The sequence below is a fragment of the Rhinolophus hipposideros genome (genome assembly GCF_964194185.1).
Source record: "Rhinolophus hipposideros genome assembly, chromosome: 9".
NCBI lineage: Eukaryota > Metazoa > Chordata > Mammalia > Chiroptera > Rhinolophidae > Rhinolophus > Rhinolophus hipposideros.
The window spans coordinates 46,898,186-46,916,797 of NC_138055.1; the positions used below are offsets into that span (position 1 = coordinate 46,898,186).

Sequence of the window (18,612 nt, forward strand, 5' to 3'; positions counted from 1 at the left end):
GGCTCTGTCTCTCCCCACCCCCACACCACCCATCGACTAAAGCAGGGAGGATGCTCTGTGACCTGGGGCTGCATTAGAAAGTTTGCAGCTCTCTGAGGACATTCCACCTGGGTTTTAGAAGTCGGCGATTCCCCCGGAAGAAGGCACGGCTACTGACACTCCAGGCTGAGGGCAGCTCCCCGACCCCCCAGCCCCGCCGTGTTCCCGAGCCGTCCCCCTCCCGCGCCCGCCGGCTCTGCAGAAGCGGGCCGGCCGGGACAGGCTTGGCCGCAGGGGGCGAGGCCGGCGGGCTGGAGCCGGCCCGCAGCGCAGGCGGGAGGGGAGGGCGGGGAGGGCGGGGGTGGCGGGAGGCCATGCCTCCAGATGCGGAGGCTGCCGCACAGCTGGAGCCGCGGCGGTCACCTGCACGGCGCCTGTGCCCTTGCGCTCCAGCTGCCCGGCGGCCGGCGGCGGACTTCGCGGAGGGCGCCGGGCGTAGGCGGCGGCGGGTGTGGGCCGAGGCGGTATTTATAGCTCGGTGACAGCAGCGGCGGCGGAGACAGCGCGGGCCGGTGTCGCCGCGCTTCCCAGGGAGGCCGCCGGCGCGGCCGAGGGCTGTGCTTGCCGGTGTCTCCCGTGTGCAGACGCCCCGAGCCCGCACGGCCCCATCCGGTGAGTACGCGGCCCCGCGAGGGGCGCGCCTCCCCCGCAGCCGGGCTGCGTCTTAATCCCTGCGGGCGGGGGCAGGAGCGGCCCGGCACCCCGGCCCCAATTCCCCCGGCGCCTCTCCTCCTCCCTTCCGGAGGATGGCTGGCAAAGAGGCAGGGTCAAGTGTCTAGGAGGGGGGCGGACGCGCCAGCCCTTTAGGGAAAGGGCAGAGGAGACTCCTAGGCAGCAGGCGCTGGGTGGGGAACCCTCAAACTCCAGGGCTTCAGGGCGTAAGGGATGGCTCCAGAGCAGACCTTGAACTTTCTCCGCTTCACTGATTCCTAGGACAGGAGCTGGAGAGAAGCCCTACCTATCCTTCGTTAATTAAATTAACAGGTTGCAGTTCCTGGGTGTTCTCATTAAACACAACAACGTTTGAGTGTTTGGGTGTTTACTAACTTCGTCATAACTAAATAAAGCTATTTGACTCCTATTTTCGAAAATACCACAGGCCCACAAGTGTGTTTGACCTATGTGGTATAACACTTTGCCATTAGTCATTCCGCCAGCTGTGGAACAATAAACTGAGTGTGTGTGTGTGTGTGTGTGTGTGTGTGTGTGTGTGTGACAGAGAGAGAGAGAGAGAGAGAGAGAGAGAGAGAGAGAGAGAGAGAGAGAGAGAGGGGGGGGGGAGATGGTAGTAAACATCATATGCTTATTTTAGTATTTGTGAATATAAGTCTCATGAACCAAAATAAATTTTTTGAGTAAAACTATGTTGAATAAACGTATTTTCCCTTAATTATAAATGATATGTTGTTTGAAATCCATAAAGGACTTCTAGGAAGATTTCAGGGTTTTGTGTTGTCTTCAGAAAAAAGTTCTTCCAATTTATTGAGTAGTAGAATCCCTGTAAAAGCTATGTTTTGTTGTAAGGTATTGAATTTTTGCCATGCACTTTCTAACTCTTGAAGGTACTTATGGATTTTGACATTTTGACTCAGGTATTTACTCCCTAACCCCATCCCACCTCTATCTGATCTTGTGATCAGAAACAAATACTTGTTTAATTTACTTCTTTAAATTGCCAGTCATTTAAAAAATAATGAATGATATGAATGAATTTTATTTTACTCATTAATTGTTACTTTGGTGTTGTGTTTAGATTCTTTATCATAAACAGATGTCATTGAAAAGGAGTTCTAAACATTTAAAAATAATTCATTGCTGATTGTTTTTCAACTTTATTACATGAAAAAGCTCATAAATGTTTTTCATTTTAATGAAAAGTTGGCCATGTCTTGGTAGAAGGGAACCCCAGGTCCACTTTGCTTTCAGGTTCCCTGCTTTAAAAACTTGGATTGGTTCAGTGTTTTGTTATCCCAAGCACTGCAGGATAAGAACAAGGGAAGAAAATCACTTAAAGGTTGAATCAATGTGAAGATAAAGTCTAGGAAGTGATTATGGATGCGATCTTCCAAATTAGCTAGGGTACCACAAATAACCATCCTGATACCTCTGCAGAGCCACTTATGGTGGTTTCATTGATTGACTTAAAAGGTTGCTTTTTATTTAAAAGGCAGTGTGGTCTCTCGTATTGGACTAAAAGTAAGAAGATCCAACTTCTGTTACTGTTGATACTTGTGTTTTTTAAAAACCTGTATTAAGCACTTGTATTATATAAAATGCTGTGTGTCTCATGACTGTCTTTTCATCGAACAATTCAAGATAGTATACCAAGACCTCTCCTTATCTCAGGGCTGGCCCAGGCAAATATTTAGTTGGTTTACTCCTTTCTGCCATTTTTCCTTTTAAAGACTTGAGTATCCCATTGTCCAGAGTCTATTCTCTCTGGAATGGAACCTTCAGTGTTTTTTTCTCACCTAGAGCTGGCCTGTTATCCATTCATCATGCATACATTTATGTTTTCATTTATTCATCCATCAGCAAACATTTATTGAGTGCCTAAGAGGTGCAAGTCATCTCCAAGTACTTACTACTTCCTAGTACTTCTACTTCTTTCAAAATGGAACTTTGTTTTGTATTTTATACGTCTCAGTTTAGGGAGCACAAAAGTAATTAAGAGTATTGACTTTGGGGTCATGTAGAAATATTTCTACCTGTTTCTGCCAGTTGGTAGCTGTATGACCTTGGGCAGATTTTAACCTTTCTGAATCTCTCTTTGCTGGTAAACCCAAAGGGTTGGCATAAGGACTAATTGAGATAATGCAAGGAAAGTGCTTGCCAAGAGCCCAATACATAAAAAGCACTCACAAATATTAATTATCATTATATTGTCTGTGTCTGTGTCTAGTGTTCATCTCGGGAAGTACAACCCCCATCTCAGGAAATGGCAATTCCATTCTGGGTTTTGCCAGGCCATGTCCATAGCCCGTCCATCAGTAAATCTTGTCAGCAATTCCTTTTAAATGTGTCCCGGAGCTGATACGTTTCCAATCATCACGCAGAGTGGCCCTTCTGAGATGGAAGTCATATTGCGTCATTCTCTGACTTCCTTTCTCTCCCAGGACGAGAGCCCACATGCATATACAGCCTCTAGGCCAGATCATGATCTTATGCCACCTCCCAGACCTCACCTCCCTTCATACTCCTCTGTACCCACACTCTATCCAGTATACTAGCCCTCTGCTATATGTTAAATGCACTAATCATGCACTCAGCACAGGCCTTTGCAAGTTTTTGTTCCCTCTGTCTGGATCACTCTTTTCCCAGATACCTGCTTGCCTCCCTTTCTTCTTTCACATCTTTGTTCAAATGTCATCTTATAATGAGGCCTTCTGCAACTTCTTTTACTCCCAATACGCCCTATTAATTTTCTCCTGTTTTAATTCTTATTATTACCTTATAACTTTCTAAAATACTGTGTATTTATTTTTTCTCTGTTTAATGTCTGTGTCCCTCAATGAGACTATAAGATGCAAGGCAACGCGGGTGTTGTCTGTTAGGAACCCTCACTCATAGGCCCCTGGCTGGTACACATAGGCAATTGGAAATACTGAACAAACGAATGATGAATGTTATTATGAAATTAACAAATCTGGTCTTCACCACTTTCTACATATGATTTTGGACCAGGAAGCTTAAGCTTTCTGAGCTTCAGTTTCAGTATTTGTAAAATAAGGATAATACTCATCCTTTACGTCATAGAGCTGTTAAATTAAAATCCTCTAATTGTATATGAGAATAGCATATGCAATCATTCAGTAAGTTTAATGTATAGTTGATATTATTTTTATGCTCATTTTTCATGGGAATGACCACGAGTCATTTGTATTTTAACAGTGGTCTTCAGGATAGGAAGTACCTGGAATTCACCAGGTGCTTGACAAAATCTCCTTTAGTCTTCATTACAACCCTATGAGGAAAGTACTTTCATTAGGATTTTACTGGTGAAGAAATGGAATCTCAGAGAGGTACAGGATTTTTCCTAGGTCACAGAGCTAGTGAGAAGCAGAGTCAACTAGAACTGGACCATACTCCTACTACTACTTTAAGCAGCCTTCTGAAAAGCAGATATTCCTGGTTCCTTTGAATCATTCTCATATCATACTAATGGTGTGATTTTGCCCGTTAAAAACACTAAGAGGTAAAATGGGATATAAATGTAAGCTATAATTTATCTTTCAAGGAAACAATATTATATAATCTGAAATTCTGTCACCTTGTTTGACATATAATTTTAAAAGTCATTATATCCTAGGAATTAAATGAAATGATTGTAAAAAGTGTTCCATTAACTGCAAAGAATTTCACATGTATTAGTATAACACTACAACCAGGTGATTGAGGAAAAATAGCCTTTAACTTTGTCTTGTACTAATATAGCCAAGGACCATCTAAAATAGAGCTGTACGCATCACAAAGTGCATATCTAAACAAACAAATAAGACAACACAAACCAAAAAAACCTCACAGGAGGTATTTTTAAAAATTATTTTTTAAGAAATTGGATTCAAGGTGCTGTTTGGCAGAGTACAGGCACAGAGTACAGCATTTTAATAAGAGCTTAGAGGGGTTACAGATGAATTTTTAGACATAAATACCGAGGAGCTTCAAGAAATTTGGAGAGATGATTTTGTATTATTATTTTTAATCCTATAATAGAGCTCTACAATGATAATGCTCTAATCACGTTACCTGCTAAGACCCACATGAGCAGAGCTGTGTTTTGGATATGGTTTACTCGACTAGTAATAATGTCTCTTAGATAGCTCATTTTATTAATTCATCAGGGACTTTTTCATACACATCCTTACATTTCTTTGAATGTAAGTGATAACACTCCATTTTGATCCTACTAGTCATTATGCACCAACTATTGCATGAGCCAGGGTCTCTCTTGAGAAAAATGAACTTCACACTCCTGAAGGTCCGTGAGTGTTTTCATTTATGTGTAAAGACCCTAATAAGGAAGGAAGGAAGGAAGGAAGGAAGGAAGGAAGGAAGGAAGGGAAGGAGGGAGGGAGGGAGGGAGGGAAAGAGGGAGGGAGGGAGGGAAAGAGGGAGGGAAAGAGAGAGGGAGGAAAGGAGAGAGAGAGGGAGGGAGGGAGGGAAGGAGTGAGGGAGGGAGAGAGGGATGGAAGGAGGGAGGGAGGGAGGCAGGCTGGGTACTCTGGTCCAATCAAACAAATTGATACAACAGCTATTAGGGCACTGATGTTGCCCTGGTCTGGTACTTGATTATCTTTTATTTAAACTGTTGGAGTGGCCTCTAAACTAGTCTCCCCACTTTCATCATGCCTCGCACCAATTGATCATTTTCCAAGCTAACAGAGAAATTTGTGCAAAACCCTGCTGCAATCAATTGTATCGCTCTTCTGTTCTGAAACGTTTGATTTTTCTAGTCTCTACTCAGTAAAATGCAAAACAACACTTTTGTATAATCTTCCCTCAGGTGGCCCCAAATTATCCTTGACTCTCACAAGATACCCCCAAGAGCTCTGTGTTCCAGTTACACAGAACTACTGATACATCGCTATACCTGTCCCAGACTCCTCTTCTGTGCCTTTGTTCAAAGTATCTTCCCAACCTGGGTGTCCTGACTTCTCTCCCATTTTTCCTTTGAATTCCTCTCCATTTTTTGCCTTTACTCCAGGTAAAATACTGGCTTGTAGTAAAATGCGTGGCACTTATAATATCGAATATAAATATTAGAACCTCTAGAGTGGGAAACCATGACAGAAGGCCTATGGATTAGCACACAGTACATAATGTTTCAGCCTGTGGTTACCTGTATCTTCATCACTGCTATTATGTGTAAAAGCAGAGGCTTCCACTATACTGATAGTGGCATGGACCTAAGGATGTCATTACTTAGAAAAGGGAATTACATGGTGTGGATTAGTCTAGTTCTCAGAGATTCGGTGTTTTCTATAAGTGTTGTTGGAAAATCACAGAGTGAACATCAGTGACGCATTGTCAAAGGACAATCAGATTAACTCAGCTACTTGTATTGCTGCTCAAAGAAGAAGAAAATTGAGCAATCCTGCATGAGTCACACGGTCCCAGTTCTTTCTGATCATGCTATCAAGGTCTATTTTGAATAGTAATAGTAGACTCATTCATCCTAGAAGTATTGTGAATCTTATATCAGAGGGTTTTATTATCAAGAACTTTTTAACCAACATGTAAAGGGCAAGATTTTGGAATTTATGTCTTGGCGTGGGAAAGGCATAACATAGAGTGTTGAAGCCAGGTAGTTTGGATCTGAATCCCTGCTCTGGCATAGATTTGTAGTATTCTTTGGGTACTAGTTACTAAACTCTAAATATCAGTTTTAACATTTATAAGATAAGAATATTTCCTTCATTGGGCTGCTGTGAAATTTAAATGAGATATTTGTAAAGCTCATTACCATAGTGTCTAGTGTATGGTAAATACTCAATAAATGCTAGCCTTGATATTAATAGTAATAGTGATACTAATGCAGAGCCTGGTGCTGAAATAAGATGATATCAGGGGGGACCCATCACTGCCATCACTGGCCCCGGCATCATTGCAGGCTTTGGGCCCCCCTGCTCTTCTCTCCCTTGATGGAAGCTAATGGCAGGCTGCCTTCATTTTCTGACCTGTAACATGGGACTGATGGTAGCATTCATTGCATTACAGTAGGAATTAAAATCTGTACTAGTGAGGACTGTTGCTCAATACTGTCGTTCTCTTTCTTGAAACAATAAAAATACTGAAGAGGAGCAGCTATCTCCAACATTTTTTTTCTTTTACTGTTTTAATTCATTTTGGGCATGTAGATATTACATAGCCCACAAAGCAAGATGCTAAGCTAAAAACATGAATAAAATAAGTATATGCCAACCCTCCGCAAAGCGTTTATTACAAAAAAAGAATCAAGGCCATTCCATGCTCTAAATTCTGCTGCCTTGATTGTGTAGGGGAAAGGGAGATGTTGCAACATCAGAATTCCTCACTGGTAAGAGAAACAACATAAAAACCTGTTACAGCAACTTCTTAACTGATACCCTTATCCTGTTCCGATGGCATGTAGGCAACACTTCTGCTTCGAGACTCATTGGCTTTGAGAAGATTTCTATGTATTCTCTTGTGGGGATGGTCTTTGGACATTTCCAAAGGTGATGCATGAAATTGGCTTGATAATTGACCCATTCTGGCGTTCTTAAGTAATGAATGTCATGAAAACGCATGATGTTCATTTTTGTTCTTCATAGTTTTCACTGTTCTTTTTGATGTAAGAATCACACAGACCTCTCGTACTGTACTGGTTGAGAAACCACACATTAAAAAACAACAACAACAACCCCCCCCCAAAAAAAACCCACAAACAAACCAAAATAACTTGCAATAGTCACCATTCCTGAGTGTCTGAGCTGCAGTTCCTGAGAATAGATATTTCAGAGTATTCACGAAGATAACAAGGTACTTGAAATTACTTAGAAGGTTTATGAATCCAAGCACACTGACTGTTTTACTGAATTTTATTGTCAGTCCTTGTCAGTGTTTACATTGCTTTTCTAAAATTCTTAGGACGAATCTTCATTAACTTAAGACCATGGCTTTAATTGACATTCATGAGCCTAGAATATTGAATTGGGATTTGGGAACCTTGGAGCCTGTTCTCCGATCTTCCATTGACTTAGAGTTACTTCAGGCTTGTGGCTTAGTCTTTGTATTTATGTTTTATCCTGTGCCATAGAAGTATCCATTACAGTGTCAATATAATCATCTCTAGAGAAGAATGTATCTCCAGAAGGCATTCAAGGGACGACATTCTGGGGCTGGGCCCTGGGTCTGCCCTCTCAGGCAGGGAAAGTGCCTGGAGCTGATCTGGCTGCCTGCAGGGGACAGAGAGCAGGACTTGGGGTCAGACTTGAGAGGCTCAAATCAGAGTTCTGTTCAGTGACTTTGGGCAAGTTACATAATCTATGTGAGCATCAGTTCCCTGCCTGGAAATGAAGTCATGATAGTATTTCAGAAGGTGGTTATAACACAAATGAAGTAAGAACGCATATAGACATTCAACGCAAAGCCTGGATGTCAAATATTGTAGGCTTTGTAAGGATCCCTCTTTTCTTTCTCAGTTCTAAATAAATTGAGAAAGAAGGAAAAAGAATTGGCAGATTGTGGAGAGATTTTGCCTTTATTATTATCTTTTTATCCTAGATTTCATCAGTTTTATTATTGAAAAAAGAGAGATATGGCTTCAACTGAGCACCAAATGAGCTCACCAAAACTGGACCCCAGAATTAAATTTAATTACTCAGTCACAATCCTGGTAGACCTACACAGGCTGCATTCTTTATGTACAAGCTAGCTCCCAGAACGGAAAGAGAGAATTGCTGGAGCAAGACTTCAGAGTTGGGGTCTGGACATCTGCATTTTAAGAAAGCGTTGTCTGTATTTCCAATGCATATCCAGGTCAGAACCTACCACTGTTACCTAATAGGCATGCTACTTATTTTGCAATGCCTCTGTGCCTTTGCATATGCCTAGATAGATTGAGCTTCCTTGACTTTGTCACTTGGAAAAATAATCCTACTGATTTTCCAATCTCAACTTTGAGTATCTCCTGCTCTGAGAAATCGTCCCCTTTCTACAGACGTTCCACAAGCAGAGTTGCCCAATCCCTCCTGGGTGCAACTATTCTACTATAGACTTAGCTATTCAATAAAACTTATTCTGTGTTGAAATTATTTGACAGATAGACTGTGAACATTTTTATAAAAGTCCATACACATACATACATTTGTCAGTGTTTAGAAAAGTATCTGAAAATATATCCACCAAATTATTAAGGAATCTTAACTCTGGAGAGAGGGATTTGGGCAGAGGAAGATGTTTATTTTTTTAATATGTTCTCAGTTTACTTCTACATTGCTTTAATTTTTCAATTAGTCTGTATCATGATTGTAACATAAAAATAATTTGTGAGGAAAAGTATTGCATTGTTTTTGTTTTTTCTCTCTGCCTTTCCTCCTGAGATGACTCTACATGTCATCTCAGTCATTCAAAGTTTGGACAGTGTTCTGCTCTCTCATGTCCCTTTCTCTCCCCCTACTCTTTTATTCTTCTCCTTTCCTAGCCACCCCTCTCTCCCCCATGATCATAGGTGTAATTAAATGATGGGGAAAGGACTAGTTATTAGGTTGGTGCACAAGTTATTGCGGTTTTTGCAATGATTTTTAACCTTTTAAACCGCAATTACTTTTGCACCAACCTAATAACTGTTCTCAATTTCAGACTTGTCTTAATGCCATAAGTAGGAACAGGTATTATCTTTTCCAAATACCTCTTTGTTGAGCCATTATAAATCTGAACAGATAACAGGAAGAGAGAGAGACCATTTGTTTCCCTGCCCTAACCCTATGTATCTTTTTTTTATGCAGGTAAACTACGGAATTGAAGTTTTGAAGGATGGGTAAAGACTTTCGTTATTATTTCCAGCATCCCTGGTCTCGCATGATTGTGGCTTACTTGGTCATCTTCTTTAACTTCTTAATATTTGCGGAGGACCCAGTTTCTCATAGCCAAACAGAAGCCAATGTTATTGTTGTTGGGAACTGTTTTTCATTTGTAACAAATAAATACCCTAGAGAAGTTGGCTGGAGGCTGCTGAAGGTGCTTCTATGGCTACTTGCTATTCTCACAGGACTAATAGCTGGCAAATTTCTGTTCCATCAGCGTTTGTTTGGTAAGTACCGGGGGAAATGTAATGTTGGTAATCATTCAAATTTCATTCTTCAAGATAGAGCTTTGTTATTTCTAAATGCGACATTTAACATGCATTTCACTTTGCCCTTCAGCCTTTATTTGTTAGGCGCTCTTGTAGCCAGGTTCTTCAACTGTTCTCTGTTTGCCATGGCCTAAGGAACATGAGCATGTGAGCATGAGGTAAAATCGGTGCCAAACTTCATTTCAAAATGTGGCTTTAGAGCTAAAATGAATGTATGTGTAATCTTATTTAATGAAGACATGAAAATAGCCCATTCCCCATAAACGGTACCTTAGTATCATAAATAAGTCAAAATGGACTTTAGGATGTTTATTTTGAGCCTGTTCAACCCCAGAACCCTATATTTATTAGTAAGGGATCTCTTGGTAGTAGGCAACAGAACAAAACACTAAATTAGTTTAAGAGAAAAAGACAACTTACTAAGGATTTTGGGATATTTCACAGACCAAAGATAGAATTCACTTTAATAATTGGGATGAATGGAACCAGGACCTTGAATTCTATCAGGACTTTTTTTGTCTTGACTTCTCTATCATATTTTTAATTCTCCATTCAGACTGAAGATCATTTTCTATCTACACAGAAAGACTGCCCTGACTTGCTAGGTCCCAAGTTTAAACTCTCAGGGAAGAGACTGAAATTGACCCAGTTTGGGTATGGTTTTTATCTCTGACCAAATTGATTTTGGTCAGGAGATGGGTGATATTTATCCAACAAATATTCATTGATCAGTTATTACATGTCAGGCACTATTCTAGACAGTAAATCAAAAAGGCAAGTTTAGAAGTTTGGTTAGCAACTTACATATGTAGTCTTTTCAATCTCTACGTACTCCTCAAACTATGGCCATCTGGTTGTATTATATAAATATCTGAAATGTTCATACTTTATACTTATTTTACATATACATAGTTTCAAAAAGTTTGACAAGGAAGTGGAAGAAGGAAATGGGAAGTAGCTAAAAATGGAAGGACTAAAGGTAGATTTTTTTTTTCTTTTCTTTTTGGTGGCAATGGTTTTAGTTCAAGAATGAGATTGATTGGGGGGAGGAGCTAGATTAACGTGCAGGTGAAATTATAGAAGAAAGACAGCATCTTTTTTCTTTGGATTGTGACTTAGGACACATGTAGAAATGGTGGCCTTAGAGAGGACAGGAAGAGAGACCCTGGTTCTTCAGAAATAGTCATAAGTGAGATAAAGGTTGGTTCTCTAATAGGTATGATTGAAGTGGAGGAGTAGAGAGGTGTGTGCTACCATCTGGTGATCTCTTTTTCACTATGAAGAAGGAAGAGCTAAAGGTAAAGATGGAGAAGTTGGGTGATACAAGGGGTTTAAGAGAGTGGTCAACGTTTGGAACAGTGACCTGAGGGAGTGTGGAAGTGAACAGACTAGAGACAAATGAAAAGTTACTGATTATCGCTGAGGGATGTTGAGGTTAGTTCCTATCAATTCGAATGACACCAGCCTGAGCTGTCGAACAGTTTTCTCTATGAGAGCTCAGTCACCTGGAATAGGATTTGAGAGTGACTCATCTGGGTGGGGACTGCTCAGGCTTGCTGGGTGGGAAACAAAGGCTAGAAAATAAATAGAGTATTCTAATAAAAGAGTTGTTGATTTGATTAACAGGGGGTTCTGGCTGGACATGGAAAGGGGGTGAAGAAATAATGATCTGGGAGGAGTGGGCAAGGGCCTTTAGGTTTGGAAGAAACTGAATTGGTGTAATGAGAGTAAGAAAAGTGAAAGAATGGATGGGTGTGGTTAGATGACAGGCTGTAACAGAATTACAGTCATTCTTTAATGGTAATTCCCAGCTAGGGTGTGGTCTTTAGAGAGTGGGTGCTAAAGTAAAGTGGAGTTCATTGACACAGAGGGTACCTAGGAACTGAGTGTTAGTTGGGGCATCTACCAAACATTGAACAAGCATGGTGTCCTGCATAGTAATCATATGGATAGAATTAGTTATCGGAGTCAGGGAGAGAGTCCATTTCCAAAAATGGGTGGAGGGTGCTGGACAGACAAAACAATAGATACCCATCACAAGCAATGACTGGATATGTTTGTAACCCATTCAGGAAATTTTCCCAGTGTAGAAAGTGAAAGAAAACTTAGACCAAAATATCCAGTTTGGAGAAAAGCTTTCTGCCTGTATTAAAGACCAATTGAGAATCATATAGTCAATATGATTGAGAGTCATATTAATATATAGTATTAATAATAAGGTCAGATCATTTAGTTTTGTAATTGCTACATTTTGTTGTTATTCTATTGCAAAGTCTTACCTTTTATACTAAAATCACATTTCAGTCATAGCTTACTTTTTAATTTCACTGTTGATGTAAATAATTCAGCCCTGAAAGTTCACTCTGATTTCAAGTGGTATCTTGAGTACAAAGCATTATAAAATAGTGCAAAAGTGTGTCTTATTATTTATTTCTTTATTATTGCTCACTATAGGAAAGATTCTATAATGTAGTCAGCTTATCACTTCCATTTGGCAAAATGGCAATATCCTTTTTTATTTTTTTCTTACTAAAAATCTATGAAATTATGTTGGATATTAGAGAAAGAATGATAACCTTCTGCAAATTTGGGTGATAACTGGACTCCTGACTGAATTTTCTAATGAACTTAAAACGTGTCTTCTCTTTCCATCTCCCTCCATCTTCCTTTATAGGCATTGATTCTTCTTTCATTCACAAACTTTCGATCATTTGCTTCTAATAGTTCTCTCCTTCCCAATTCATTCTGGATTTTGCTATTGGAATAATTTTTCTATATGGCTAACTGGCTCCTGCCACTTATAGAATATAATTCTAACTCCTTTGATTGGTATCCAAAGCTTATTACGGTCTACTCCTACCTGATCTCTTGACATTCCACACTGTGCAGAAGTATTTGCTGGTTCTCCAACAGTGGGGGAAAGAGTTAGATTGAAGTGGAGATAAAGGTATCAAAGAAAGAGAGCATCTCTGAAAGTTTCTTTGGTCTGTGACTTAGGACACAGGTAGAAATAGTGGCCTTAGAGAAGACAGGAGGACAGAGTCCTATTCCTCAGAAATAGTCTCTCATCTTCTCGCATGCTTCTGCCTTTGTATGCATGCTCTCCCATACCCATCATGCTCATCCTCTCCTTGATAAGTTGGCTAATTTCTCTTTCTCCTTCACATCCAAGTTCAAGAATTATCTCATCCGTGATGCTTTCTTTAACTCTTGTCTGTCTGTTGTCTTCCCTTTGTCTTCCACTTGTGTCCACTTGCACCAAAGAGAGTACATCAGGGTACTCTGGAACTGAATGCTATGCACATTTTGGAAAAGAATCCAAAATTTAATGCAAGCATAAAGGTTATTTTTATTGGCTTAGAATGTGATAAATATCAACCTTTGTTCCTAAATAACTAGTACTTACAAATAATTCATTTTTCAAAGGTTATAGTTAAACATTTAACAATTTATAGATGCAAGCTTGTCGTAGGTGATGGTGATGGTAATGATGGTGTATGTATGTTTAAAGGAGGGGATTGTTAATTACAAGCCTAGACAGTTTTTTACAGAGATTGGAATGGCTTACAAAATAATCAGAATCATTTTGTGAGATCAATTAGACATTTTTTTTGGTAATTTTCTTATGAAATGCCAAATAAAAATATTAAATAGAATGCCACTACCTCTTTTATTACCCCCTTTCATTTCATTAATTTGTGAGTCTTCCCTCATTTATTTTATTATGGAAAAGCTCTTCTAATAGTCTCCAAAAGGACAACACAATATTGCCAGTTTAAAGCATGCATGAGGAAGAGTGAATGATTCTGAGTGCACAATTTAATCCAGTTTATTGATTATAACTTTTATTTTTAATGAGACATAAACATTATATTTTGTGGCTATTTTAGTTAGGAACATGAAATCCTCTTATAGTTTATAATTTGTAGTGAGAATTGTCCCAAATAAAAATGGCAACTCTTAAAAATTGGAAATTGCATATTATCAGAGACACAAATGATGAAGTGCATTTTAAATTATTTTCCTCTCACCTTCACTGTATGATTGGAATAACATGAGAGAATTGGTTTTCCTACATACTAGCACTAAACTTTTATGATTTCACCCTGGTCACAAATCTTAAATTTCCCAAATGTGGAAAATAACTTAGAAACACATGTGAAATCAGAATTGATATATTTTTAAAAATTTCTTTAGATTTAATATTGAATATTGTTGAGGTAAGTATTATATTCGGATTTATAAAAATTGGATTCCATTAGAATGTCAGTTTATATGTTTCGAATGCCTCTCTCTTCCATTTGTTTGGAAGATTCCATTAAAAAAATAAGCCTGTGCTAAAAAAAATGTATCTTAGCCTTTGGAAGATTATACATTAGAGATATCCATGAATAGAGAAATCCAATATTATTATGCTAATGATAAGACTTACGTACTACAAAGGGGAATTTAATTTTTTGAGCTTATTCAAGAAAATAAGCTAAAAGTAATTGAAATGATTTACAACGACATATATGTTTAATACAGTAGGAATAGAAAATGAGAACCACAGAAAAGAGGGAAGACATATATATTTAATGAGTTTTGTTACCGTCTTGATTTTGAGCTTCCTTGGAGCCTGGACTAAAAGAGAAATGTGATACATTACATACCTTTGAATATCAGAAATGTTTGCAGTAAATTCTGGAATTTCCTTGCCCTCAATTCTTGTAAAGACTCTTTTTTTGCCTTTGTTTTGTGTAGGAGACACTGAGTGGTGACATGGAAAATGCAGAAATGGATTTCATATCTTGTGTCTTACGGCAGACTTTCACTAAAGTTTAGAGTATAACTTAAGAGTATAAAAGCAGTTCTATGATGTTTTTAGTCCCTGAAAGTAATTCTGTGAAGGGCAAAGTAATTAAGGTCTAAGTAATGCCTTCTGATTGATTAACTTTATCCAAAGATGAATCTTAGAACATCAAGACTGTGAAAAAGGTTTTTCCAACAAACTGCTCTTATTTGTCTTTTCTCTTTTTCTTTTTTTTCCCACTAACATATGTGTATGTACAGCTTCTATTTGCAATTTTCTTTTTAACGTGGATGGAGGACAGGCCAACTCAGAATGAATTGACAACACAAGAAAATGATTCTTAACCTCTGAATATTACCTCTTTTTTTCAAAAGATATTTATTTGTGTATATACCATGTTTCCCCGAAAATAAGACCTAGCCGACCGTCAACTCTAATGTGTCTTTTGGAAGAAAAATTAATACAAGATCTGATCTTATTTTAATATAAGACCCTGTCTTATACAATAATATAATATAATAATATAATATAATATAATATAGTATAATATCACATAATATAATGTAATATTATATTATAATACTGTGTCTTACATTAATTTTTGCTCCAAAAGATGCATTAGAGCTGATGGTCTGGGTAGGTCTTATTTTCAGGGGAGTTATTTTCAGGTAGTTATTTATATCATATTTTTATTAATGTGTAGCATCCCGGCCATACCATAAGCCTCATGGGAAGGGACTATGTTATATTGCTTATCATTTAATCCTCAATGCCTAAAACAATGCCAGGAACATAGTAGTATTTGATAAATTTGAGTGAAAAAATAAATTAATGTCTTTTTCATGTTGTCTTTGCCAATGTTCATATTGCCTTTTTATTGTAAGCTATCAAAGGGTATTCATTTTTTTTCATTCATAAAATATAAGACACGGTCTCTGCTCTTAAGGAATTTAAAATCTGGTTAAGGAGACAAGATATATATGCATGAAAAATTAATTACTCTGATAATACAAGGAAATGCGTATCAAGTATCAAATGAATAGTACAGACTGTGATAGCTGAGGGAATTCAAGAAGGGAGATCGTGGTGGGCCAGGAAGGCAAAAGAACACTTTGCTGCCGAAGTGGGATCTAAGCTGAGTCTGAAGTGTGAGTGGGGTTAAAATAGTCAGATATGATGCAAAGAATTCATTACGAATTTTAGGTCATGGGGTAGATGGTGTGAGTAGAAAAGATGAGAGCAACTTAACTTTTTTCGGAGTGAGAAAAAACTGAGGAGGTCATCCTCATTTTGACTGGAGTGAAATGTTTGTGTTAGGGAAGAGCAGAAGATGCAGTAGAAAGGTAGGTTGAGTCTAAATTCTTTGATCTTTCAATGCCAGTCTCAGACTTTGGACTTTATCTCTTCCATTGTGGTGTTTGAATCAAGGAAATTCTTTGAACAAGATGGGAGATGACGACAAGATTAATCTTGAAGCAGAATCTAGTAAGAATTGGAGACGGTGAGATTAGGGGAATAGAAAGGAAGTAGGACAGTATTTTTGGAGCTTCTTTCAGTCATTCAAGCTTGTTATTGTTTGGGCCCGTCTGGAATAGTGGTGGAACAATGGGCAGTAGGATGGGGGTACCTGGAACCCTGTGAAGCTTCAACAACTGATGGGGAATGAGGAGATGAGGATACGGGAGAAATTACAGGTAAATAGGAAGATTGGGCTGGGTGACTAAGAGGATGATTATCTTATTAAGAAAGGAGAGCAAGTCATTAGGAGAATCCAGTTAGAGAGGATAATGAGTTCAGTAAACGATGGGTTCAGGTAATGAGAATGTAGGCGCTGGCCCATTTACCTTGAATAGGGTTCAGAACAGCACAGGATGGGTTTACTAAACTTAATCCAGGCCCACAATTTCTTATCCAAACCTTGAGACTAGATACATTTTAGAACTCAGTGCCTGTGCCTATATTTAGTTGTTCATCCTACAGGGTTGAGGAAATACTCCATTATCAAACACATTAATATATCTATAGCAGAATACGTATGTATTCACATGAAGTGGTATGAAGACTATAAATAACTTTAAATCAGTTCAGTTTAGGTTTTGCTGCTAATGAATTCAGCTTGGGTCAGGTCTTGCCAACAAATCAGTTACAAAGATCAGTCTTTTGGATTTCAGAATTACAGAAACTGGATAATGGACCTATGCTTGATGATAAGCAACATTTCATATACATATTTGGTTCCCCCGCGATATCGAGTTGCATGGAGATCATGATTCCTTTTTAGAAGCCTATCATTTAAAAAAAAAAAAGAATAGCTTGACTAAAAAGTAGTTATATATAAAAGAATACATGTTGAAAGTGTATTTTTTATGCTTATATTATTATAAGGAGTTTGTTATTTTCTGTATACCTATGTCCGTTTCAGTTTTAAACAGGCATTTCTGAATAAAGCACTCTCAATACATCCAGAAATTTAAGAATACAAATTTTAGAATCATTTTTCTTTTATTTAACAAAAGGCTGTTGTTTCCCATAAAATACTAAATCACTCAACAATGTTTGTCATTTAATGAATTTAATAAAGCTAAATGCTTGTTTGTTTTTTATTGTCTTAGTTTATGTCTAGTTTCAAATTTTTTTGTGTTTGAGCTACACATATTATTTTATCATTTCAAAATAGAAAAGATTCAGTCATTCTGGAAAGTGTGGGCAACATAGTCGTGGTGATACGGGAACATCAAAGCACAAAGAAATGGGTTGAATTATACATTTAGGAAGGAAAAGCATTATTTTAATGCAATGATATAAGTATGATATGCTCTCTAGTGTTGAGATCTGAGTACCCGAATAATATAAATGACCCTCAAGTTTATCCTGAGAGTTGATAGTAAATTTAAAATGTGTATATTTATTACTCAGGGTGATTGTCAACAATTGCTTATTTTGAAAATTGTACTATCAAGGTATTAAGGACTTTATTTTGGAGGAATTACTTGAACAAATGCTATATATATATATATAGCCAAATGCTACATAGAATATTTATAGTATTAAGGTTTGTCCTCTTAAAATACAGTGTTTGGTACTCATGATCTATATTATTTAAATGTTCATTGGCATCTTCATTCTCAACCAATGCATACTGAGTGCCAGAAGCTTCATTCTTCTTGACACTGGGATTGTCAACGTATAATTCCTTTTTGTAGAGTAAAATAATTGGAGAGTCAGAGTGACTGCAGAACTCAGGTTAGACAAAAGTGTTCATCCGATGCTTGGAGTGTCCTTTAACATAGAGAAAAAAAAACAAAGTTTTTGATATGAAAGGTTAGGAAATGTAAGCTAGGAAATGATTCATATTTAGCGTTAAAATAACCCCCAAGGAACACCCCTCTTCATAGGGAAATTTGATGTCTAAGAGTTGTTGAATTTGGTAGCCCTTTACAAAAAAACTTATCCTTTTACTTTAATGCTGTCTCTCATAGAGGGAAAGGAAGGTGACCCCGACAATTCCATGTATACAACTATTTCCTCCCACACCTGCTGATGAGGTGCCTTCATTAGTTTGAGGTGCAGTAAGTTGTGCCTCTATTAGCACAAAAGGGCAGTCAACTGCAGCTTTCAGTGTGCTAGGATCATCTGGCTGCTCTAGTTCCTACCAGACAGAGGATACAAACACTGTAAGAGGATACCTCAAGGACTTAATAAAACTAACTCAGCTTAGAGCATTGTCATTAAGCAGTTATTAGCCAGGTACCTGTCTACTTACTTTTTAGTGTACTTGATAGAGATGAGTCATTCAGCAGGCAAGGCACCCTTTCCAGTCATTGCCTCCACTCCTCATTTCTCATCAATGGGAGGTCATGGTAGAAATGTCTTCAGAAAGCAACTATCAGATAGAACTGCAGCAGGCAGACCCACCACATGGTGCAGGGAGAAACCACTTCATTGATGAATGAAAGGTAACTGGCCA

General features: G+C 38.4%; 1 protein-coding gene across 7 annotated transcripts in view; it reads left to right on the forward strand.

Annotated features, from left to right (window-relative positions):
* Positions 1-305: 305 nt before the first annotated feature.
* Positions 306-18,612, forward strand: part of TMEM117 (transmembrane protein 117) — a 395,739-nt gene continuing 377,432 nt past the window's right edge. The window contains exons 1-2 of one of the 7 annotated variants that reach the window (XM_081058186.1): positions 306-651; positions 9,507-9,811. In XM_081058186.1, the coding sequence (XP_080914312.1) occupies positions 9,535-9,811 (277 nt within the window). In that variant the 5' untranslated portion in view covers positions 306-651; positions 9,507-9,534. The remainder of the gene's footprint in view (positions 652-9,506; positions 9,812-18,612) is intronic. The other 6 variants (XM_081058188.1, XM_081058187.1, XM_081058189.1 and 3 more) reach the window with 6 other exon arrangements.